This window comes from Miniopterus natalensis, chromosome 13 (genome assembly GCF_054644295.1).
Source record: "Miniopterus natalensis isolate mMinNat1 chromosome 13, mMinNat1.hap1, whole genome shotgun sequence".
Taxonomy (NCBI): domain Eukaryota; kingdom Metazoa; phylum Chordata; class Mammalia; order Chiroptera; family Miniopteridae; genus Miniopterus; species Miniopterus natalensis.
Window position 1 is genome coordinate 18,027,783 of NC_142093.1, and position 25,673 is coordinate 18,053,455.

Consider the following 25,673-nt stretch of genomic DNA (forward strand, 5'->3'; position numbering starts at 1 on the left):
ATCTGAGAGTCATTGATTGGCTGCAGCCCGCAACCCGGGCATGTGCCCTGACTGGGAATCGAACCCCAATCGCCTGGATTCTAGGTCGGCGCTCAACCGCTGAGCCACGCCCGGCCGGGCAATAGCGGCCTAATCTGAGACTAAACAGCAGCTGTAGGCGTGGGGCTTGATACTGTTTTACCCACCTAAGGGATAAAATCAGTCCCTAGTTTTTAGACCTTTAAGTCTGGCTGAGTGTATCCTCAGCGCAGTCACCTGTGGAAAAAGAAGTTGCTGGGAAAGTTTGCTTTGCTAAAACACGAGTGAAATGCATGATCTTAATGTTTTGAGTGTCCAAACAACCCACTAGAGCACATCCTGGGGCTAGTGTTTCAGATTTAGAAATGCTTAGGTTAAAAAACATGTTCCTCGTTAGTTAAAAATGGCTTTTAGGGCACAATTGTATTTGCGTTATTTGCCATTACTCGATAATGATGGGACTGTATAGTGGTTGAGGGGCTGGTTCCGGCCTGGTTGCCTAGATTTGTGTCCCGGGTCTGTCACTAACTAGCTGTGTGGCCTTGGGCCTCCTGTGCCTCAGCTTCCTTAGTTGTAAAATTGGGATGATGGGAGTTCCTAGCTCATGATTTTCCTGTGTTAATGAAAACTGAGTTCATATGCATTTATTATCACTACGACTAGTAAGAATAATAATACTGTTCTTCAGTGAAGAGGATTTAAATTACTTTCTTGGGAAAAGCAACGTGTTCCTTTATTGCCTGCTTTGCCTATCTAAAATTTGATCTGTTAATTTGCTTTTTCTGTTCTTAGTTTATCTTGGTCACTGATGAAATAAGTAACTCTCTGCCTAAATTATGATTTTGTGTTTTGTACCAATTTCTAACAATGAATAACAAATTTATTAATTGGTTAAGCAAATATATGTTGAATGCCTACTATATGCCGGCACTGATCAGGGTACAGAGGATATAAAGATAAAGCATGGTCACTCTCCTGAGGACTTTGTTAGGGAGACAAGTTAGGAAAAATTTTGTTAGGGGTGGAAACACTTAAAGCAGTTGCTTAAACTGACAGGAGTTTATTCATCCCAAACAAAAGCAATCTGAAGTAGGTAGTCCAGGTCTAGTCTGGCTCTTTTTATCTTGCATTTTTCTGCTTGGCATAGAGGCCTTCTTGTGCATGTTTCCTCATGGTGGCAAGAGGCTGCCTCGCCTCTGGGCCTTATGTCCAAGCCAGACAGGCTGGAGGAGAAATGGTTAAGGGACAAAAAGGCCTTCTCTTTCTTAGGAGGCTTTGCTTTCTTTTTATTTCAGAAGAGACAGCCTTCCTAGGAATGTCCACGTGTATCTCATTGGACTGAAATATTCCTATGGCCACTTCTACCTACAAAGGAAGCTGAGAATGAGTTTTAGCTTTCAAGCCTCATTAATCAGGAGGTTGTGGGAAAGGATTGTTAAATGAGCTGACCTGCAGTTACTGCCCCAACACATATGTAAATAACAACAGGCTACAAAATGGTATCAGAGGGGCACAGCTGAAAAGGAGGCGCGGCGCCCTGTCCGGTGCGGCCTGGTTAGTGGGCATCGTCCCATGCACTGAAAGGTTGCTTATTCGATTTCCGGTCGGCACCAAAAAAAAGGAAAAAGAAAAGGAGGAAAGGCAACAAGGAGATGGAGGAGTCACCTGGAAAGACTATTCAGATCTAACAGTAAGTCCTGTGACTGACATTTCCTTGGTGAAGCTACTACCCACAGCCCATGTTCTGGCCTTGAACTGGCCCAACGGTTGACGAGACACACTGAGGCTGATTTCCACCAGTCAAACTCACAAGAGATTCAGGTATAATTTACTCTGCGAACTTATTTATTTACACAGTAGTAGGAATAATTCCAGAATTGCAAACTCAATTTCCTGTAGGGATCAAGGCAAGCAATATAAACATATGAAAGAGACAAGTGTCAAACAACAGTGGTGGGGACTAGTTGTGACAAAGAGAGAGCAAACCTTTCTAAAAGCTTACAAATTATAAAGCAACTTAACACTGTGCAGATATTAAGCCTCTTCATGTCCTGATAGGACCTTTGGCCCCTAGTGTGTGATGTCTGGTCTATCCCTTTCTATTGACTAGACAGTGCTCATGTTTCCGTCTCCTGATAAACAGTATACCTAGAAAACCAGCGAGGAGTCACAGGCAGCATGGTGAGCATGGAATTGGAATATAGAGAGACAGACAGTTTTAGGGACACAGTGTCTATTCAAGGCCAGGGTGAGACATAATGGAGCATCCACTCCTCACTATATGGATATATTTCTGGAAAGTATCTTCCAGATTCAGAGTCTCCGAGAAATACCTCCCAATCTTTTGCTTGCTGACCTTTCTTCTTTTACTCCTGCTGCTGCCAACCCTGGGTTACTGAATGTCTCAGTAGGGTTCAATATAATTAAGTTTTCATCTACTAAAATACAATCCCAGTCCAGCCCTGCTTTCACAAAATGCAACCAGGTCATTTAGTTTGGAATTTCCAGTCACCCCAACATTCTTTGGTTACCCATATTACAGATGGTCTCTTTGTGCAGATGAATCACAGATCTTATCACATCCATTTTACTTAATGTTTAGAGTTAGTTTATAAGAGCTTGGAGGAGGTACCTCAGAGCTGCCTCATGCCATAAATACAGATAAAGTGCTATTGAAACATTTTTTATTCCATGGAGAAATTTTCTTACTTAATTTAGTAAATATAATAACTATTTGGAGCCTGATATCCTGAAGAAATGAAGAGAAAGGCAGGGTTATGAATGAAGAAAAGAACAAAGAGAATTTCTGTGAAAGACCTAGTACCAAAGTTCTTGACATGCCCTTGCCCCAATCAATCACTAAATCCCATTGATTTCTCCTTTGAAATATTTGTTGAATCTATTCCCTTTTTCTCTTTTTCATGTCCACTGCTATCAACTTAGGCTAGGACTTTATTATATCTTGCCTAGACCACTGTAGTCATTTTTAGGAACTCAGAGGTGGACATTTTTTTTTTTTTTAAATATATCTTTATTGATTTTTTAGACAGAGGAAGGCAGAGACAGAGAAACGTCAATGATGAGTCATTGATTGGCTGCCTCCTGCACGCCCTTGACTGGGGATCGAGCCTGCAACCCAGGCATGTGCCCTGACCAGGAATTGAACTGTGATCTCCTGGATCCTAGGTCGTTGCTCAACCGCTGAGCTACGCCTGGCAGGGCCTTATTTTTCTTTTTGAGTCACCATGTCTGATACTTTGCAGCCCTCTCTGCCATCCAGGAGTGCCATATTGGTGATTACACCCTCCTGCACACCATTGGCAAGGGATCCTTTGCCCAGGTGAGGCTGGCCTGGCAGACTTTGACTGGCACTGAGGTTGTTGTGAAAGTTTGTGAGGCGGCAGGGTTCTTCCAGAGTTTTATGAGGAGTCCATTGTCTTAAGGACTTAAGTTGCCCAAACATCCTAAAGTTATTCGAGGTAGTTACCACCAAGAACAAACTATGTCTTCATGGAGCACGTGAGCAGAGGGGAACTATGGCTCATGATGGAGGAGAAAGCCCGAGCCATGTTCTGGCAACTACTCTCAGCAGTACAGTATTGCCATCAGAGGGGATAGTCCATAGGGACCTGAAGCCTGGGAACGTCCTTCTAGACAGTCACATTAATGTTAAGTTAGCCAACTTTGGCTTCAGCAGGAAATTTACAGATGACAAACTGTGCACCTTCTGTGGCACCGTCTCCTATACAGCCCCAGAGATCTTGCAGTGCAAACTCTATGACGGCACAAGGCTGATGTCTGGAGTGTGGGGGTACTTCTCTACCAGGTGCTGACGGGAAACTGCCATTTGAGGGGGACACACTTGAAGAGGAGAAGCAGCAGACATTGAGTGGGCACTTCCTTGTACCGTACTTTTTGTCTTTAGAATCTCAAAAAATTTTAACAAAATTAATGATGACCCCAGCCAAAGACCAACCCTGGAAGATATAATGAAGGACCCCTGGGTCAGCAATGGCCAGGCAGAGGAACTGAGGCACTATAGGAGCCCCCTGGGGTGACTTGGACCCCCCACGTCACAGAAAAAATGAAGAAACTGGGGTTTGAGCAGAAGATACAGGAGTTAGTAACAGAAAGAAAGTATAATAATATGGGGACATATTTAATCCTAGATAGTACAAAAACCAAGATGAAGGGCCACAGGATCAGGGTAAGGCCCTGCCTCTCCACTGACCCCAACATCAGTCTGTCCCTAACTCAGGGTGTTCAGGCATCAAGGCAGAAGACAACAGACCCTGACAGACACCCAGCTAGCAAGGAAGTGACGATGCCCACTCCCCCAGGCAGCCTGAAATCCAGGAATACCATTCCTCCAGCCAGCATGGAAGTGAGGATGACTACTCCTCAAGCCAGCCTGGAGACAAGGACCCCCCAGCCCAGTCCTTCTGCATGGCCCTGGGGGCTCCCTATCACCCACAGCAACTGCACCAGCAGCGGTGTTGAACACCCCCAGCCTCTTCCTCTGACCATGGCCAGGGCCTGCAGGGGCTGGCTAGGAGGGTCTTCAGTTCTCTCTTAAGATTTATATGATGTATACCATCCTCTAAAAAGAAGCACCTCAAAAGGTCAAGAGTCAAGCCTATACAATTTTTAAAAATCGTGGACGGCCAGAGGCTGGACGCAAATAGCTGTGGGTAAGAGCGGTGCCAGAAATACGTGATGTGCGTGCAAGGTGAAAGGACTTGGTCCAGGGCACAATGGAGGTATACAAACTGCTGAGGTGTTCTCTGCATGGGATTCGCATCAGGAGAGTACCCAGCATCTCCGTGACCCGCAGAAGCATCTCATCCAAAATACCTCCTGAGCTCCAAGGACAGCCTGGAACTCCCTGGGGGTCAAGAGGAGGGGCTGCCCTTGCTGTGGGTCCACCCCTCGGCCCCCACCTGAATGAAAGTTCAGAGACGGGCTGATTTTCCTGGGCCCTTCTCCCCTGCTCTCCTTTGCTGCCATGTTTGTGGAGGTTCGAACACTGTGAATTGAAATTTGTGACAGTTTAGCCCAGGCAGGCCAGGTTTATCTTTGCACCATGATAAAGAACAGCGGCCTGGCTGGCGCGGCTCAGCAGCTGAGCATCTACCTATGATCCGAGAGACTGCGGTTTGATTCCTGGTCAGGGCACATGCCCGGGTTGTGGGCCCCATCCCCGGTGAGGGGCCTGCAGGAGGCAGCCAATCAATGACTCTCTCTCCCTTCCTCTATCTGAAATCAATGAAATATTAATAATAATGAAAAAGAACAGTGAACAATTTAAGACTATTGACAATTTTTAAACTTTTGCTTTTCTTCAGGGCACTTAAGAAACCTCTTTAAAAAATATTTCTTGCTAAAATTAAAATAAATGTACTCCAAAATCTAAAATAAGCAATTGTGGTATTGGCAGAGGAAGGGATTAAATGTGTGTGTGAAGGTTTGAGGGGGAGGCAGACATTAGGAAGGAGGTGGAGGGAGAGGGACTGGGAAGAGAGGGAGAAAAGTAGAGAATGTGAGAGAAGGGACACCAACTGGTATGGGGGATGTACCAGGCGCATCAACGGGAAAGAAGGTACCATCTCGTCTTAGTGACCTCAGGCTACAGGAGAGTTTCTCTGAGAACTTGTGTGTTAGGGAACTTCCATCAATGATTTGCATCAGCAGATGCTGAGAATGAGCCTTTTAGTTAGGAGACTAATGGGAGAGAGGAGAGAAGGGAGGGAAATTGCCCTGCCTCATCACTTTAACAGCTTGAAGCTAGCTTCTATATGTAGAATTATGTATACATAACAATTATGTGTATATATATAAAGTCTTTCATTGTGCAATACAGATGGTTGTTAATTCTTTTAAACTGGATTTTTACGAGGTCAAACGTTTTCCTTCACTTTATAATAACAGTATTTCTATTAGCTCTTTGTAGATTTACAAAGAACTTTAACTGGCAAAATCTAATTTAATCCACTAAAGCCACATTAATATAATCAGCCAATCATTCAATGAGTGTTAGTGTAGGTTGGTGGAAAGTTTTTTGTTTTTTTTAAAATGACAATAAGAAACAATATAGTACTTCAGGATTACACAAAACTCAAGTTCCAAGTAGTAAGGAAAAAGCTGATTAATTTTCAAAGTCTTCTACATCACGGTTTGATAGTCCTCTCAGTTTTTGTAAATTTCCCTTGGTGTTCACCATCTCCAGGAACATTTACCACCTTGTAGCATTTTTCAGGATCACAGTCCAGAAAAAATTCTGGACCGTGCCTGGCGCCAGCGAGGCTCGGGGACGCGTCCCCCGCCCTTTCCCACGGGGGCGGCGCGACCCGCCGAGCGCGCGTCCCCTCCCCGCTCCCACGCCCGCAGGGCTGAGCCGAGCGCCCCCGCACGGACGGGGCGCGCGGAAATACCTGGGCTCTGCGCTCTCCTCCCAGGCCCCTCGCCTCACCTCCCAGAGCCTTCGGGGACCTGGCGGGGTCACGGCTTTGAATCCGAGGCAAAAGCGGATTCCGTTTCTATCAACGAGCACCTGCACGAGCATCTTCCTCTTAAAAAATTTTTTCTGAAATGTCCACCGTGGCAGCGGAGAGGGGTGCCCAGCGAACAGCGAGGCTCACTGTTCCTCCCCTGGGAGCTCCGCCCCGCCCCCGCCCGCGACCCTCGGACCTCCAGCTTTGACCAGGGCCGAGGACTACAAACCGGAGGGTTCTGGGGGCAGGAAGTGACGCGTGGCGCACAGCACGCTGGGCCCGGCTCCGCCGGAAGAGCCGCCTCCTCGGCGGGGGCGCTGGGCTGCGCGCTGCCGCGTTTAACGGGCGCTGGTCTCGCCCGCGGGACTGAGCGCTCGGGCGCCGGCGTGGGCACGGCCGAGAGCCCCGCGGGCGGGCCGGGCCGGAGGTCAGCTCCGCCGCGCCCCGCTTCTGCTCGCTCCCCGCACGCATTTTAAGGGGCTGTCGTGACAGGTCGGGGTTCGGGCCTCTCCCCGGGGAGATGCGGGGGACCCAGAGCGCGAATGGGCGGCTCGCGGGGTTTTCTCTTTCGGTTTTTGGCTAAAGGTGGCGTGGAGTGACCTCCTTTGGTCGAAGGAGAGCAGAGTTGAGGGGCTCCAGCGCCCGCAGACCGGAGGTCGGGGCCCGCGGAGGCGACCGGGGGGGGGGGGGGGGGGGGCGGAGGCGGCCCGTACCCCGGATGCGCCCAGCGGAGACCCGGTGACCCCGAGGCTTTCGGACTGGGTAGGAAATACGGTACTTTTTCTTATGCGGAGCCTGAGGCCAATCGCAGGTGTTCTTGACCTGTAGGCTGGAGATGAGGGGCAGGACAGGTGCTTGGGTGGAACGTGTATTTTAACCCGAACTGGTGGTGGTTTCAGATCTGGCCCATGGCAGCGGCGGATGAATGGATGCAGAAAGGCCCCTTAGAATGGCAAGATTACACTTACAAAGAAGTCAGAGTGACAGCGAGCGACAAGGAGTACAGAGGATGGCTTCTAACCACAGACCCCGTCTCGGCCAAGTGAGTCGGGGTGGGTCCTGCTCCCTCGGTCGCAGCCAAACGCAAATGAAAAGCTAATCATTCCATGTAGGGATTTCATTGCCCTTGAGTCTAAGTGCAGCTCACCGTGGATCACCTTGTCAGACCAGCCACGTGCGTAGAAATGACACTTTTTTCTTACTGCATTTTATTGGAAAGTTTCAGACAGACACAGATGTGAAGAGAACAGTGTAACAAGCAGACTAACCTTACCCCTCCTTCCACGCATTTTAAAGCCAGTTGTAGGCATATAATTTTAAATACTTTAATGTATCTCTTAGTAGATAGGGACTCTTTAATAAATGTAAGCACAATATTATAACACCTAACAAAAGTAATAGTAATGTTGATGTTAGCTAAATCCCAGTCTGCATTCAGATTCCCCTGTCTCCAAAGTATCTTTTTATATTGGCTTATCAATTTGCTTGATAAATCTCTTAAGTATCTTAATCTTTAACTCTGCACTTTCTCTTTTTAATTTTCCATATCCCTTATTTGTTGAAGAAAGGGAGTCATTTGTCTGATAGAATTGAACACATTCTTGATTGAGTTTATTGTGTTATGATGATGTAGTTTATTTTTAATTGACTTGATTTTAGAGAGAGGAAGGGAGAGGGAGAGAGAGAAACATGGATTGGCTGCCTCCTGCACACCCGCAACCTGGGCACGTGCCCTGACCGTGGAATCAAACCCATGGCCTCCTGGTGCCATAGGCCAATGCTCAACCAACTGAGCCATAACTGCCATGCTGCCATGTTAAACTAGTTATTCAATTTTTATTTAAAGATTATAGGACTATTTACACACTCTTTTTTTGTGTGAGTCAGTAGTAGAAACATTTTTCAGGAAGTTTTCTGTTTTAAGTTCAAAATTATTAGCATAAATTTGTTCTTAATACTTTATACTGCCTTATTCCTACTGTTATTTATATGTCTTTAAAAATTTTTTTTTTTAATTTGTTGATTGTAGAGAGAGAGGGAGAGAAACATCCGTTTGCCATTCATTGGTTGCTGCTTGTATGTGCCCTGACTAGAGATCAAACCCACAACCTTGGTGCATCAGGGCGATGCTCTAAGCAACTGAGCTATCCAGCCAGGGCCTTCTTTCTTTCTTATTAATCTTTCTGAGTTTTGTGAATTTTTTTTCAAAGAATCAACTTTTGACTTTTATTCTCTTATTGACTCGTTTTCGATTTTATTTTGTGCTTTATTATTTTCTTTGGTTTGCTTTGAAGGGGTTATTCAATTGTGTTTTTTTAACTCTAAAAGTTAAATCTGTACTATCTCTTCTTTTCAATACACATTTAAGGCATTCATAACTCTTTAATGCTTCCATTGCCTCCCACAAGGATTAGCTTTAGGCTGGACAAAAAGTTTAGATGTTTAGGACCCTCAATGAATGCTTACTGAACAAGTGAAAACATCTAGTGCTGAGAGGATTAATTTTAAAACAGAGAAGAGCATTCCCTATTATTCTAATGACTTGCTGGGGTTGATGCCTCTCATTCCATTGCTGCTTTCATAGTTTTATGGGCCTTTAAGTTTTTCTTTTGCAAATCCACTCTGAACTTACTTTTCCTCCAAAGTATCGTCCTCGTGAACTTCCTTGAAGATGGCAGCATGTCTGTGACCGGAATTATGGGACATGCTGTGCAGACTGTTGAAACTGTGAGTGAAGGGGACCATGAGGTGAGAGAGAAGCTGATGCATTTGTTCACGTCGGGAGACTCCCAAGCATACCATGTTGAGGATCTGGAAAATCGAAAGAACAGCCTAAAGAAATGGCTCGAGAAGAACCACATCCCTGTCACTGAACAGGGAGATTCATCCAGGACTCTCTGTGTGGCTGGGGTCCTGACCATAGACCCACCGTATGGTCCAGAAAATTGCAGCAGTTCTAATGAGATTATCCTGTCCCGTGTTCAGGATCTTATTCAAGGACATCTGGCAGCCTTCCAATGAGAGGCCAAGGACTATGGATCACTGAAGTAAGACTTCTCTTTTTTCCCCCCTTTATAAAATGTCTTGAATGTTAAGGCCATCATATTATGGGACTTTAAAGGCACACAGTGTGTGTGTTTTAATTTGTTGTTTTGGTAAAATCAAAGAGATGGACTATGAGTGCTAATAAACAAGTGAACTGTGGCAAGGATAACATCACATGCAACAAAATTAGCACAGGGACATCAGAATTGTTTAAATCTTTTCTTTTGATGGGGCTATATCTCCATTTTTGTTAGATTTGCAAGAACTGTATTTGGAACAAATGCAACGTTACATTCAATATAAAGTATATTAAGTCCTTTGCACTAACTATATTTGTCTGTTTAAAGATTTATTTATTGGTGTGATGATGAAACTGGTTGAAACTTGAAAGTTTTGACTACTGGTAAAAATCTTCACATAAGCCTTATTAACTCTCAAAGCCTTTCAAGTGAGAACGGGCTGATACCTGAGGAAAAAGGTAAGTGTAACAGGTATCCTGCGGCTGAATTCAACTCAGTTCCATTTCTCAGGTTAGGCTTCACTGAGGGGAAAGTGCAGGAAGTGTGCTTCGCTACCCCTGACCCATGGAAGCCAGTCAGGGCTTGGGCTCCATATGGAGGCTTCTGGCCTAGAAAGGCATCTCAGATTACTAGTTGGGGGATTTTTTTCATGGGCATGTCTAGAATGAACCCAAGGTCATTATTAGAGTAGAACTCCGAGGCCCTGACTCCCTAGGAGAGGGGTTAACAAAATTTGGGCCCTTGGGAGAAATCCAGCCTGTTGCCTCCATCTGTTAAAGTTTTATTGGAACACACTTACTAGTTTGTTTTATATGCACCTGCTGCTTAGACATAATGGCAGAGTTGAGCATTGCAAACAGAAACCGTATGGATTGTATTTAAGAAAAATATGGCCCTTTACAGAAAGTCCTTCCTTCACAACTTTAAAGTCCCACGATCCTGTAAGTGAAATTTAGTGCACAGCCTTTCTGCCTGTGACCCTAGAATGTCTTCGCAAAGCAAATAGGGGAAGGGAAATAAAATTAAACTTGGCATGGAAAAGATTGACAAACTGAGGCGGTCTTGGGAGGAGTAAACCATGTAGGCAATTATTCACAGCATTATTCGGGCTTGGTCCTTGGTGCAGGGACAGGTGCATTGGTGTTGGTAGATTTATTTGCTGTCCAACTAATGAGCTGAGGATAGAGACTCTTTCTTGGCAATTGAGTCTTCTGGTTGTTTAAACAATTTGCCTGAGTGCTGAAGAAGTTAATGATCTGGCTCTGCCATGGAAACCTGCCTGCTTGGGGAGTTTTCCCAGCCAGTTCCTCAGCTAAGATTCTCTCCCAGGAGTTTAACTCAACTGTTTCAGATCCCTCTTCTGGTTCCAGATGCCCAGAGGGAGATTCCTCCCCCAAGTTCGCTGCACTCCCTTGCCAGATGGAGGCAGTAGCCAGGGCAGCCTTTGAAAACAAAGGGTATCGAGAATGCTGTTCAAAACAAAGGTGATTCTCACTGAGTATTTTTTTTTGTCCCCTTGGAACAAAGTTTCCAACCTTTGCACTGATTTCTTCCTATCCCATTGTTCATCTGATTTCCTAATCTCTCCACCTTTTCCTAGAGAAGTTGTTGCTGAAATAGGTTTTTCCATGAAAAGTTTTAAAAAAATCAATGGAAAATTTAAAACATTCACAGTCATATTGTTTGATGAGAACTGGTAGAAACGTCATGATGCCTTGAAGCAGATTCTAGAATGCTGGAGTCGAGTAAGGATTACTAAAATCCATGCCTACATTTTGGGAGAAATCAGAGCAGTGAAGGACTATAATTGCATATACTTAATTGCTTCTACTGCCAAATCTAATTGCGTTAACATACAATGATTAACATAAAAAGCTGCACATATTAAATATATACAACTTGATAGGTTGAAGATACCCCTGTGAAACCATCACCAGAGTGTGTGCTATAAGCATATCTATCACCTCCATAAGTTTCCTCCTGCCTTTATTATTATTATACAGTTGGATTTTATTGTTCAAACAAATTAAAAGATTTTTCTTTTATTAAAAAATTATTCTAGTACCCATACATGCTTTATACTTTTGTATATTACTTTCTAATCCTTTAAGAGTTGTTACATAATTGTAATCAATGTATATAGTTTTTAAGTTTTTGTTTGTTTTCATAATTTTAGTATTAAAGACTATCCTATTATGTTGATAAACCACACTTACTAAAACACTCCCCTAAATTTTGACATTTGTTGTTCTTTTTGTTGCAAAGAATATCTTCATGAATACCTTCATTGCCATTATCAACGACAATTTAAGTCGCCTACAAATGAAAGTACTATCAAAGCGTATAAACTTAGGTAGGTTTTTCCTTGTTTTTTTAAAAACATATCTTTATTGATTTCAGAGAGAGTAAGGGAGAGAGAAAGAAACATCAATGATGAGAGAGTCATCACTGATTGGCTGCCTCCTGCATGCCCCCAACTGGGGATGGAGCCCGCAACCCGGGCATGTGCCTTGACTAGGAATCAAACCTCGATTTCCTGGATCCTATGTCGATGCTCAACAGCTGAGCCACGCTTGGCCAGGCTTTCCTTGTTTTTTTTAAATGGTTTGTGCTGCTTTACTTTGATAAGAGCACTAAATAAGTATATATACAAATTTCATCAGACCCTTAGAGTATTAACATTTTGTTTAATTTTTGCTACTGAACATAAAATGGTGTTTAAGGTGTTTTGTTTATTAGTATTTCCCCATGTGTTTATTTCCACTGTGGGTACTGTTGGATTCATATCTTCATTTTTAAAAAAATCTTCATTTTCCAGAAATTATTTCTCCTATATTCTCATTATCTTGTCATATCTGTTTCTTGGCTTCTATCTAATTTTTACTCAAATAGACCCACTGACATTATAGCATACAGGTACACTGCAATTAACTTATTTGGACATGTTAGATTTACAGAAAATTTGCAAGAACAGGACAAAGAATTCTCTGATCTTTTCTCCAGCAAATGTTAACATCTTATTACCACATTTGCATTTCCATGTTTGTGTAGGAATGAGTTCGTTTTTTCCTCCCTTTGTACTGTTTGAGAGTAAATCATGGACACAATGGGAAAATGAGTACATTCTCCTAAATGACTACAGTCAAAATAAGGAAATAAACATTGATATAGTACTGTGATTTAATACAGACCTAATCCAGATTTCACTTATCATCTCAATGATCTTCACAGACACGAAAAGTGTTTTTGTTCCTTGGTTCATGTACTGCATCCAATTGTCATGTCCCTTTAGTCTAGAATAGTTCCTCAGTCTCTCTTTGACTAATGACAGTGACCTTTTAGAATATAGGCCAGTTATTTTGTGGAATAACCCTCAATTTGGGTGTTTGATGTTTGTTTACGATTGAATTCAGTATGCACTGGAACACCCTGGAAGTGATAGTGGGTTCTCAGAACATTATATCGGGAGGCCATGACATTTATTTGTCCCATTTCTGGTGATGTTTTATCTGTGATCGCTTAGTTAAGGTGGTGCCTGTCAGGTTCTTCCACTGTGAAGTTACTGTTTTTCTTTGTAGTATTCATACGTATTTTTAAAAAGAGCTTTATTAAGGTATTATTCACATAAAATCCATCCACTTTATGTGTATAATTCAGTGATTTTTAGTAACCTTGAGTTGTGCAGCGGTCATCACAATCCATTCTTTTTTTTTAAAAAACCTTTCCATTATCCCATGACATCCCTTAGCCCATTTGTAGTCGATTCCCATTCCCACCCTCAGTCCCAGGCAGAACATACAGTATATGTTCATTAGAGTTGATTTGGCAGATATTTTGCTTTCATTAGTCAAAATATATTCACATTTTCAGAGACAACCATGGAATAATTTATATTTGATTAGTAACTAGTAGCTAGACTTTGTAAGTGCTTACCTATCTCATTTTGTTTAAACATGGTTTCTCTGCCTTGGCACTACTGACATTTTGGACTGGATAATTTTTTGTTGGGGGTTATCTTGTGCATTGTAGGATATTTAGCAGCACCCCTGGTTTCTAATCACTAGATGCCAGAAGTACCCTGTCCCCCCCCAGTTGTCACAACAGCATCTCTAGATATTGCCAAATGTCCACTGGTGGGCAAAACCGACTTTAGTTGAGAACAAGTGGTTTAAAACACACAAAATTATATTTTCTCCTGTGAGAAAACTTCTTTATAGTCTTTGTATATGATAAGGTCCTGTATTTGTTATAGTTAATCAACTTCTATGGACAAATAAAGTCTTACTTGAAAGGTTAACAAATACTTTTGTTCAAATACATTTGAAATGCAAGGATAGAATGAAGTGAAACTTATTAAAATGGGACTCTTAGGAAGTAAATGAGTCATTTTGGCTAAGTTATCCTGTCTTTAATTTTTGTAGAAAAAAATAGCCATGAATAATCTCTTCTTTATCACATAAATTCATTCAACTTGAAAGGAAAATGAACTCCTTCTGGCCATTTCCAGTAAAACCTAGGTTGGAAGAGGTAGCAGTAATAAGGAATACTATTAATAAGCCCTCACTGTCTGAAATGCTTCTGTTGAAAATGTTGATGTATGTTATTATACCATATTCAGCAATATTATAATATGTCAGGGTCATCATCCTAAACACTGATTCTCAATGTTGGTAGTTATCGGACTGGGCTGAATTTCTAAGGCCACCCCTTGGAACTTGCTTTTTCAAACAAACCTCTCATACTGGCTTTTGCTGCCATTTGTTTCTTTCCTTAAAAAGTGAAATAGTTCCAGTCAATCCACTCTAAGCCATCCTCCTCATAGTTACCTCACCCAGGCAGTGATTTCTGGCTTATTTACTCTATTAGCTGGGTTAGAACTGACTCAGGAGTAGACCCAGGCTGGCCGAAACCGGGCAAAGAGGCCAGACTGTCTGTGCGAATAGGTTCATGCTTGGGTTGCCATCCCACATCTTTATGCGTCATAGATTCCGCTCATTCCTATAAGGGGCATGCGTGATTCTCCAAAAGAATTCTTTCTGCCTCTGATAAAATAAATTATTAAAATATCTAAGATTTTAAAGCACCCTAAGAATTAGTGATTGACTATAAATCTTATTTAAGACCAATCTTTTTGACACATTGTTTTGGAGATAACTCAGAAATAGCAAGAATAAAGTCTCACTGTGCTAATGACTCATCACGGTTAACTGTCCACATAGTCATTGCAGTGTCCCATTTGTGAGACTAAAAGACATGGGAGAAAGCTGTGAATCTGAAACAGTCTGAAACTATCGCTGGGACAATAAACTATCTGTGTTTCTACCCGAGGCACTCTGTACTGTGAGCACTCAAATATTGACTGACACAGATGCACAATCAAGATCTAACTTCTGAAAACAACAGCTTGCCTTGTATTTATTAACTGGCTAAATATTTTAAGTAAACTTTTCATCTGCATTTGGAGGAAAATAAGCCCTAGGAATTATGCTTAATTCCAGCATGATTTAGGAGGAAAGAGCCAGCCTTATCTGCCTCCGTTGCTCAAGCCCAGCAATGGCCATGTGAGCACATCCTGCTGTCTCGGGAAGCCGCAAAGGGCATCCTCAGTGTGTAAGCCCAAGCTCACCAGCTCTCAGTCTAGCAACTGAGAGAGCATGACACAGAGTGCGGTCCCCATAAAACCAGCCTGGGCTACATCGGAAAACCACACCCTCAGCCCTAATTTAGTTTTACAAAGTACTTTCACAAGATCTTACTTTACAATAACCTTTTAGAGACATTTTTAAACCATTGACTAGAAAGAAAAGGGAACATTTACCACATGCCTACAGATCCACAGGCTGTGCTTTGATAAACTACTTAAAATGCTCAGACAATAGAATGGGAAGATGAAGACCAAAGTTGAGTACTTTTCAGGGAGTTTGAGTTGTGATAGATATGAACTCAAGGAGGAAGAAGACAGAGCTAAGGCTTTGTCAACCTATGACCACCTCTATAAGAATGTTTAGCTTTTTGAAGTTTCTGAGAACTTCTCAGTTAGACATAGTACAAAACAGTAGTGCAGGCTAGTTTTGTAGCAGGTACTTTATTAATACTGTTCCCTAACTAGAATCCGATAAAAGTAAAACAGATATTTAAGAAAACATTCACAGAGTTCTCCATAAAATGAACATAAATGCTGACCGTCTTGTTGGGGCTTAGAAATCCAGTCTCTCATTGAAATACTCCACTGTGTTTTGATCTTTAATCACAGGAGTAATCTTATTTCATAGTCCATAATTTTAATAGTTTGGAGGTGAGGATTTTCTTATTCTGTGCCTTCAGCCAAGGCACCCCAACCTTTTTCATGTTCCAGCACATCTATAAAATGATAGGATTTGTGCGTTTGTACGTGGCTGCAAGAAACCAGCCCACAAATAGCTTCCCCGAGGGGAGCAATTTCTCAGCATCCGAATGGAAAGGTTTGCTGTTGACTATCTCCTGGCTGTGTGCTCTGCTACAAACTTGTGTTAAAAGTCCCCATGGCTCTAGCTGGGCAGCATGAGCTCCACTGTAGCACCAAAAGTCAGAACTGGCTTTAGAAAACTTTTAGAGGCTTAGTGCAGTTTTACCTTCATTTCTCCTAAATGTCCCAGCCTAACCACTTCTGTCAATAGCAAGTCAGCACTTGAATACTGTACATTCTATGCATAGGTGCACTGAAGCTTAAACACACCTGATACTGATCAACTTGGACAGTCTAAGAAGTTTCCTGGAAACTTAACTAAAACAAAATCTTAAAAACTGAACATCCTTCACTGAGGTGGTTTTTCTTGATTAGTTTGAATTCCATCTACAGTATGAAACCGGAGGGCTAGACAAACACAAGAATACGTTTTTCCACTCAGTTCTCTGGGATTCTTCCTGGCCACACTGATGAATGCCGAGGGGAAATGTAAATGTATTCCTGTTCTTTCAAAATGCTGGCGCCCCATTAACCTACGTGGTGGGTGAAATGAGCAATCTCATGGAAGGTATTTTTATGGCTGTAAATCTGACACTAGCATGGCAGCCTTTTCTACCCCAGCCATGCCAACTCCGCTCTGCGAACACCACTACAATTCCCCTCTGGGTATGTGAAATGTGGCCATTAGATCTGGGTGAGTTCAGAAGAGAGTGAAGATTTCTAAATGGAAAACCTCACGCAGAAGAGACACCGGAACTACTCTGCGTTTAAGAATCAGGGTTGTGGGTAAGACCAGCTTGTGTTTTAATAACGAGTAAGAGCTCATTAAGTTTGTTTCTTAAGGCTTACCTTGAATGAGTGAAAATAAAAATCCCTCACAAATCAAGTTTACTCTGCAGCCAATAGCCTAAAATGAAATTTTAATCTTTCTTGCTCACATGATTTTTTTTCTTCTCTGTTCTACCTTCTCTCAGTTGAGCCTGTATGACAGAAAAAACAATCAGTATTTCTCCTCATGCCCCTATCTCACCCCAGTAAAAAGCAGGAGAAAAATAATACACAGATTAGAACAGAATTGTATTAAACATTCACTTGTGTGTGATCAGGCGCATTTCATTCATTCTAGGACATCACAGGGAAAGAGACAGGCAAGCTGGTTTTAGACAGTCTTACCAGACACTCCAATTGTGCTGGGAGTGCCCACTGCTGTTAGAAATACTCAGTCTGGAAAAGTTCCCTAAGGTATGTGGTGCCTCAGCCGGCTGGGCAGTGCAGGCCCCAGGCTCCTTCCTCAGCGCCAGCCCAGCACAGCTTTAGTTCGAGGTAGAGGCGCTGCTGCTGTTGCCCAGGTGAACGGGACGCAGGTGAGTAGCAAGCACTCTCCTAAGACTGGTCTTTACTGTGTGGTGACAAGCTTCACAATCGTGCTGATGATCCGGGATCCCCGAGGACATGTGCACAGATCTATGCTTGGGTTCTTGATCTTATCCTGGAGGAGCTGGTCAAGCTCGCAGCGCAGCTCCTTTACGAGTTCCGCCACCTAAAATGGGAGTTGCCATGTAAGCAGTGCGAGGACCAACGGGGGAGGGAAAGTTATCAAAGGAAATGCCCCGACTGATGATCATTAGTCTAGATTTCTGGTATTAATTTTAACTTCATTAGTGGGGTGGGTTGGGGGTGGAAACTAAACACATTTTCATTCTAAAAGGGCTTCTCAAATTTCTTGACACAATAGGAAATTCAATGTCAGCTCTGTAATGTACTAAATGGGGTCCAACATAAAAAGGCTCCTTATCACATATCATTTAAAGAAAAGATTAAATCTGAAAGAGTGGCTTTTATGCAGTGTTCTCCACACTAAAGCTTGGTGACTTCTGTAATCTGCTCCAACAGAAGCAGGAAAGTGGAGAATTAAAAATGGTGGATATTAAACCACAAAAATCTCTTTAGCTTTGGGATACACTTTCTGCTTTTGTGGGGAGAAATAACCACATTTTATGTCGTTTTGCCTGTGCTGACGTAGTGGCCCTCCACATGTCTTCCTAACGTCTGGCCTGCGCCTCCCATTTGTTCAGCAACTGTGCCGTTGGGCCCTGATCTAAGCAAACGGGCTCACGCCATCCTTGCCAGGGTGAGTGGCTCAGGTAATCCGGGCCTTAGAGCCCATGACATTTCTCTGGCCACAAGAACTGGTTTAGGAAGAGGAGGTTTTGATGGAACTTTGGGGAAAGAAGGTTTTAGTCTCCCTGCTGGTCAGTGTGCTGCGCAAGGTCAGGCCCAGTCGTAGCCATCCTGCTACCACCAGGTCAGCCAGGCTTTATCATCACTGAGCCACTGAATTAAATCAGTCCTGCGGGGCCCTTCTGACCTGCACTATCCAAAATGGCAGCCACCAGTCACATGCGGCTAATCTAATGCCCACGTGAAATGTGGCTGGTCCAAAGCGAGCTGTCCTGTGAATGTAAAATACAAACCAGATTTCGAAGACTTAGTATGAAAAAAGAATGTAAGATATCTCAATAAATTTTTATATTATGTGTTGAAATCAAAACCTCTTAGATGTATTAGGATAAGTAATATATATTAAGATTAATTTTACTTCTTTTTACTTATTTTAATGTGGCTACTAGGAAAATTAAGATTACACAGTGGGTCACATATTTCAATTGGACTGTGCTACTCTAGACTTTAGTTAAACACACCAGTAAATTCCCTTTAATGTTTGAGTTGGTGTTTCTGCATCTTGCAACATAAGATTTCTAACATGTGTTAAGCTGAATTTTTATTTCTTAAAACATATCTTCCCCCTTAAATGTCTTCTACAGGCTCCACATAGTGCATAATTGAGAACTGAGAATAAAAGAATTCAGTTCCATTATCTTTTTTAATGGTAGTGGTAGACTCAGGGTGATTTTTACTGATTTTTGCTCATCTGTGTTTTCTGATTTCTCTCTGGTGGGCGCATCATTTGCATATAAAATAGGAGGGTCCAACACCTCATGCACCGCTTCCCTCCTGAATCTTTCACACCAGCCATCCTGGGCTTCCCCTCCCGGCACGCTGCCCAAAGTCTTACGAAGGCTCCACCCCTGGCACCACTCCAGCCTGTTTTTCTCAGGGTCTCATTGTAGACCCATCACTCAATCTTAATGAGCTCTGTTGCCCTTGGTCCCTGAAGGAATGCCCTATACTTCATATTATCAAAGCCCCTCAGGCTTGAGACTTGCAGGACAGATCTGTCCTTACCTGATGGGAAGCAGCTGCAAAACGAATCCAACCATCATCCAAGGAGACGACGAACTCTCCCCTCTGAAGCTGCACATTCACTTGGCCTCCTCCGAACAGGACCAGTGGGTACACGGACACCATGCTGCAGTCTCGGATGAACACCCGACTCGTTTTGATCTTCTCGTGGTAGAGCAGGTAGGGGCTGTCATAGTGTCTGACCTGGAGCAAAAAACCTCAGATGATGCCAGTGATGTCACTAGCAACATAAGGGGACCTCCCACTGGTCCCATGGATGTAAAGGCCACCTGTCCAATGACCTGCAAATTATCTCCAGCCTGTACCTTTCCAGAGTTGTACGTGCAGCTACCTACTTGACATCTCCACTTGGTTTTCTAATAAGCTCGTGAAACTTCTCATGTTCAAAAGGAATCTTGATATCCCTCCACGCAGTGTCCGCCATCTGAATAAATGGCCCTCCTATTCACTGGCTGCTCGAGCCCCAAATTTAGGAGCCATTCTTGATTGTCCGCTTCCCCTCACTCCAGCTACATCATCACTAGTCCAGTCAGCTCCACTCTCAAAATACGTAATCAACTGACGAGTTCTCACCACTTCTACAGCCACTGCCTTGTAGGGACCACCATCAATCATCCCATACAGAACCCTGCAATGGCTTCCTAAGCACTCGCCCTGCTTCTCTTTTTGCATCTTTACAGTTTCTTTTCCACAGAGATCATTTAAAAACATAAATCCAGTTAGGGCTCAAAATGCTCCGATGAATTCCCAAAGAGAAAACCCCAGATCCTGACCATGGCTCACAAGGTCCCAATGACCTGACCACGGCCTGCTTGCCCCAACTCACCCACCACCCTCACCCCTCATCGTCCCACTCCACCTGCACTGCCGCTGTCTTGCACTTCCTGGAACACACCACAGATGCTCTCCTCTCCTGGTCCTCGCACTTATTTCCGCTGCTGGAATGTTCTCTCTCTAGATATCTGCATGGCTCACCCTTCACTGCGTTCAGGATTTGCTCCATTGTTTGCTCCTCAGAGAGTACTTCCCCGACCACTCTACATAAAACAGCCCCTCTCCTGTCACTCCCAATCTCTCTGTTTGATTTTTCTTCATGCCATTTGTCACCAAGCTGAGACTGTTCACTTATTTCTTGCCTGTCTTCCCCACTAGAAGCTGTGCTCCCTGAGAGCAGAGATTGTCTGTGCAGCTCATCTGCTGTCCTCCGTAGCTACAACAGCCCCTGGCACAGAAGAGGGGCTCGCAGATACTGAGTGGGTGCATAAATGATCTGCATTCACGGCATGAAGGCCACAGGACACTAAGAGGAGGAGTGGAGCACACTCAGGCCTCTGGTTCCCACGTACACATGCAGCTGAGAGGGCAGATGACCTCATGGTCCTCAGACGCTTCTGAGCTTAATTAAGGAGATCCTTTTCATGCTTTGCTGACATTTTACTCAGTAGTTCCAGGGGGCTGACCAGCCCTGACACTTCAAACCCTCTTCCTCCATTCTCCCTCTTTTTCTCCTTCATTTCTCCTAAAAGCTTTATCAGGCATCTGCTTTTGGCCAGGCACCATGCTAGACATCAAGAATGTAAAATGAAAATAGTTCCTGTTTTTACGAATCTCACAGTTAAAGGAAGGAGACATACCATAAACCATAAAATAATGTGATCAGCACAACAGTGGGCAAATGCATACTATACAGTGGTGAAACCGAGCAAAGAGCAACTTAGGGAGCAGGACACCGGGGAGGCAGTATTTAATGGAAGCTTGAAGGATGAGAGAATCCATCCAGGCACAGAGAGCATGTGTGCTATGTCATGGCATTTGGGGACACTGCTGGAATCTCACGTTGCAGGAGCATAGGGAACGACAGAGGGGAGAGTTGAGGGGAACATGGTATAAGAAGGGGCCAGACGTGAAAGGTCATATGAGAGTTTGCAGTGGATGCCAGATATAGAGAGTTTTAAGCAAGGGAATGACATGATCAAATGCATGTTTTGTAAAGATAAGTCTGGCAGCAGTAGTGTAAAAGGTTGGAGAGAAAGCACCAGACGTAAGAATAGTACTTTAGGCAAAAGATAGCTGTCTGGGGTTTGAACTGAGGAAATGGCAGTGGGGTAAGAGGAGCAGGCAAATCTGACACATGTCAAAGGTGGAGTTTTGGGACCTGGTGACCAACTGAATTGGAGCAGGGAAAAGCAGCACGGTCTACGTCACTCCAGGGTTCTGGTTTGGATGGTGCAATTCACCAAGGTGGGGAACATAGGAAGAGCAGAGTGCATTGGGAGATAATGAATTTGATTTTTCAGCTTCTGTGTGTGAGGTGACTCGACGGCATCCAGCTTAGAGGAAACCTCAGGACTGGAGTGAGAGCTGTGGGGGTCTGCGTCAGCACAGAGCTTGCAGTTAGGACCATGATGTTGTGGTCTGGTGGCTCAGGGAGGGCATGTATGCTACAGGGAGAAAGTAAGGACTAAGGACAGAATCACCACTTCAGAGCGAAGGAAGAGAAACTAGTAAAGGAGATAGCAGAGGATGATCAGAGAGAGAGAGAAAAAAGTGGTATTTTAGAAGCAAAAGACATCAAAGATAGCTTCATGAGGAAGGGAGGTCAGCAATGTCCAATACCACGTGAGAGTCCAGTGTGATGAGGACCAGGGCACGCTCACTGGACTGGACAACTTGGAGGGTACTCCTGACTTCTGATGAGTTTACTGAGTGGCGAGCAGAGGCCTCACAGCAGCAGCCGGAGGAGGAGGGGGGAGGGTGCTGGATCAGCGAGGACAGGCCACTGCCTTTCAAGGCATAAATTCAGTGACACAAAGAAACAATTTTACCGAAGGGATTAAGAAGTTCAAAGCAACAGTCACAAAAAACAGTCACAATATGTAAAGTGCAGCATAGGAAATGTAGTCAATACTATTGTAATAACTACCTACAGTGCCAGGTGGGTACTGGACATATCAAGAACACTTTGTAAAGTATATGACTGTCTAACCACTATGCTGTACACCTGAAAGTAATATAAAATATTATTGAATGTCAACTGTAGTTAAAAAATTTTTTAAATAAAAACAAATTTACATCTGAAAGCAGGCTTGAACATTTTTTTGTAGCCAGTAGAATTTTCTTGAATGGAAAGTCTTTCCAGAAATGGTCCATTTCCAGTCTGTTCATCCCTACTCAACCTTCCCCAGGCCAGTGGTGCTGTTGCGCACAGCAAGGACAGAACACAGTCCGGCCGAATTTCAGGGACCATGTTTCTCACCCCACCTGCCATATGTAACTTGAAGTGCACCCTGCCATTCTGACCTGATAGTTCACTGACGAAGGGTGAATGTGAACATAGCCATCGTTCTTGGTGACAAATTTCAGCTCATCTGATTTTTGTTGCATTCTGACAGCTCTAGTACTGGTCTTCTGAAACTTCCCTTCTGGGCTTTTCACCTAAACAACAGACACTTGTAAAAATAGACATATAATACGTATATTTCCACTATAGGATATATTCCTTGGCACAGAGCCAGTCTTGTCTGAATGCCTTTGCTGTTTCTCCCCCTCACTTAGTTTCCCGTTGACAGCAGCAGACACACACATTTTCCTTTCTTTTCAAACCATCAAGAAGTATGAATAGCTGCAGCAGCACCATGTGACTAAACCATACACCAGGCACGTGCGGGAGAAACCATGTTGATATTTCAGGTCTGCACTAATTATTAGGTGCAGAGATCCAGCTGGCAAAGCCGGACCAGGAGCCTGCCAACTATCAATCCCAATCCCACAATTCCAAATGAATTTCTTTCAATACAGCAAGAAAACATTCTATGAATAGAAAAAAATTCCTATGAATAAACAGTATTCCATTTGAAAAAAAATTGAAAAGCTTATATATACACACACTACACAAGAATTACATATATACTGCAAAAATAATACATGCTTACTGTATAAATAACATTAGAGACAAATAAAAAAGACTTCCTATAATCACATAATTAAGAAATAACTAGCATCAATATTTGATAAATATCATTTTAGTTTTCTCTGCTAGATCTATGTTTATATATGTAGAAAAACCATTAACACAACATAAATAAAAATATACATATGTATTGAAACTGATATAGGATCGTTTTCTATAAATATACTTTTTAAACTTAATATATTGTGAACTTTTTCCATGTTTTAAAATATTTTCCTAAAACATAATTCTTAATGGCAATATGGTACCTTGTTGTAATGATCTATAATAATTTAACCAATAAACTCCCTATTATTAGAATTTTAGATTGTTCATTCTAACAGCAAACATTCCCCTAGATATATCTTTATGCATGTATGCAATTATTTCCTAATAGTAAATCCTTAGAAATGAAAATGCTATCTAGAAAGGATGTATCAATTTTATTCCTACCAAGAGACGGTTTTCATTGGGGGGGGGAGGGGGAGAGAGCAATCATTTGAAAAGCATGCAAGTGCTAAGCAGAAAACAAACCATAAATTAATCAGTGAATTTAACAGAAAGAGAAGTGATTCAGTTCTCTGACAAATTCAAATTCTAAGGTGACAAAGGCTAGATAATAAAAACTCAGGTAAGAGCCCAACAAGGGGGTCTCCAGAAGGGAGATGGGCGCATGTGGTCACATGGCAAAGCACTGACTTGTTTTGATTTTGTTCTTTATCTAATTTTAGTCCAGGGTAGAGGGCATAAGAGAAAATGTAGTAGAATCAAGTTTCTATCTAACACAGAAGAGTAGTTCTTTATGCACGGGTTGGCTAAGAAAGCAACATACATGTCCATTTAATTCCTGGAACGTTGTAATGTCAGAAGAATTAAAGAAGCAACCTACTTTATTCAATAAATGTTCTTGAAGGAAGCATCTAAAGAGACTTAAGGAAACAAAGGACTAGAAATGTACACTAGGTTTAAACAGCTGTGTGTCTGTGTCTTTAAGAGGATTAATGTGTATGACTTTACCTATATCCCTTGGCTACAAATGAAATCAGTGGTGGCAGAACCCAGGAAAAACCTTTTGTTACCTGCACAACATTTGGGTACAGGGCAGCACACAGCATTGCTGATATCAGCTTGTGGTTCTCAGCATTTGAATTTGCCTACGAGAGAAATGCAGCATTAATTTTGTAAGTGATATGTCTACCTCTATCATTGCTCTGAATTTACCATTATAGGTCATTTGATTGCTATCTTAAAACAGCCAAAAGCACCTAACTTCTATCCCTGTGCTGGAAAAATTATGTTTTTTATAAGTTAAAAATAGACCTACTGGAACACATTGACACAGCACCCACTCCAAGAAGCCCATGATAACTCTGCCCAGATTTCTGCAGAGCAGCTATAGAGCCAGTGTTTCTATGGATCAGTGGAGAGAAAGACTCTCCTTCATGAGATAGAAGTTCCCAATCTCCAGAAAGGACCGATTTCACTTAGAAGAGAGGCATCAGGTGCATCTTGAAGAAGTGTTCTTTCTATAGTTATACAGAAAGCAACCCCTGGTTGGGAAAAGGCTGGTCTGATTTAAGAAGACATTGTTGGAAAGTCTATTCTACCTCTTATACACTTATCAAGAACCAGTGTGAAATTTAAAAACCATAAACAGGAGCAACAATGAACAGAAAAGCCCTGTTTTTATAAGCGTTAGCTGACACAAACCCGCTGCATAAAAGGGCTTAAGTGAAGGATGACTACAAGCGTTCCTGAGCTAAAGTACTATTCATGTGCAATCGAAAGAGAAAGAACTAATTACACATTCCTTACCTCTTCTCCGGTGGCTTCCAGAATACCATCTCCTCCTAGGGCCCTTTTCTCTATTTCCCTGGCTCTGAGTCCCTCCTTTACAAAGCCTATATCTGATAACAGTTCAGTGAATTGTCGTTTGAGGCTGGCCATTTCCTGAAAGAAGGGGATAAGAATCTTTAAGCAGGGGCATCAACACGTCAGAGGTAAGCTGTAGATAGTCTTACAATAGAGGACAGTAGTGAGGCTCATATAGGTTCATCAACAGGTCATTTCCAAAAAGGCAGTTTACATGTATGCAAACGGGCAGGCAGAGTGAAACAGTTACACAGAAATTCACAGACTACAGAAAAACTCAAAGATCATTTATTTACCCCTAGATTACATTTTAAAAATCATGTTCACTGGATTTTGGGTAGGTCTGATTTTCCTGGAAATTCTTAGGACAGCAAAAAATGCAGTTGACTTTGTTTGGGAACTTGGCTCCAGGTGCTGTGACACTGTCTCGTTTTTCCTCCTTGCATCTCTGCTCAGGTCCTCTTAGTTCCTTCCCTGAGCCTAGAGAGGTGAGTTAGTTCTGCATTCACCATGCAGAACACCCACCTCAGAACTTTCCCTTTCTCTTACCTGGAGGTCTCGCTGGCTCA

At 42.9% G+C, this 25,673-nt stretch overlaps 2 protein-coding genes across 3 annotated transcripts in view; one reads left to right on the forward strand and one right to left on the reverse strand.

The window, feature by feature from the left end:
* Positions 1-6,911: 6,911 nt before the first annotated feature.
* GEMIN6 (gem nuclear organelle associated protein 6) lies at positions 6,912-9,882 on the forward strand. 2 transcript variants are annotated; one of them, XM_087823486.1, is made up of 3 exons: positions 6,912-7,001; positions 7,409-7,551; positions 9,155-9,882. In XM_087823486.1, exons 2-3 carry the CDS (start codon positions 7,418-7,420, stop codon positions 9,528-9,530), a joined length of 510 nt encoding a protein of 169 aa, XP_087679612.1. In that variant the 5' UTR covers positions 6,912-7,001; positions 7,409-7,417; the 3' UTR covers positions 9,531-9,882. The 2 variants fall into 2 exon arrangements, with proteins under 2 accessions (XP_087679612.1, XP_087679613.1); XM_087823487.1 differs by lacking the exon at positions 6,912-7,001 and adding an exon at positions 7,098-7,164.
* A 5,761-nt stretch (positions 9,883-15,643) lies between these two features.
* DHX57 (DExH-box helicase 57) overlaps positions 15,644-25,673 on the reverse strand; it is a 42,754-nt gene continuing 32,724 nt past the window's right edge. The window contains exons 20-24 of the mRNA XM_016218940.2: positions 25,048-25,182; positions 24,312-24,386; positions 22,584-22,718; positions 19,266-19,466; positions 15,644-17,559 (exon numbers count right to left, since the gene is read on the reverse strand). Coding sequence (XP_016074426.2) covers positions 17,416-17,559; positions 19,266-19,466; positions 22,584-22,718; positions 24,312-24,386; positions 25,048-25,182 — 690 coding nt within the window. The 3' untranslated portion in view covers positions 15,644-17,415. The remainder of the gene's footprint in view (positions 17,560-19,265; positions 19,467-22,583; positions 22,719-24,311; positions 24,387-25,047; positions 25,183-25,673) is intronic.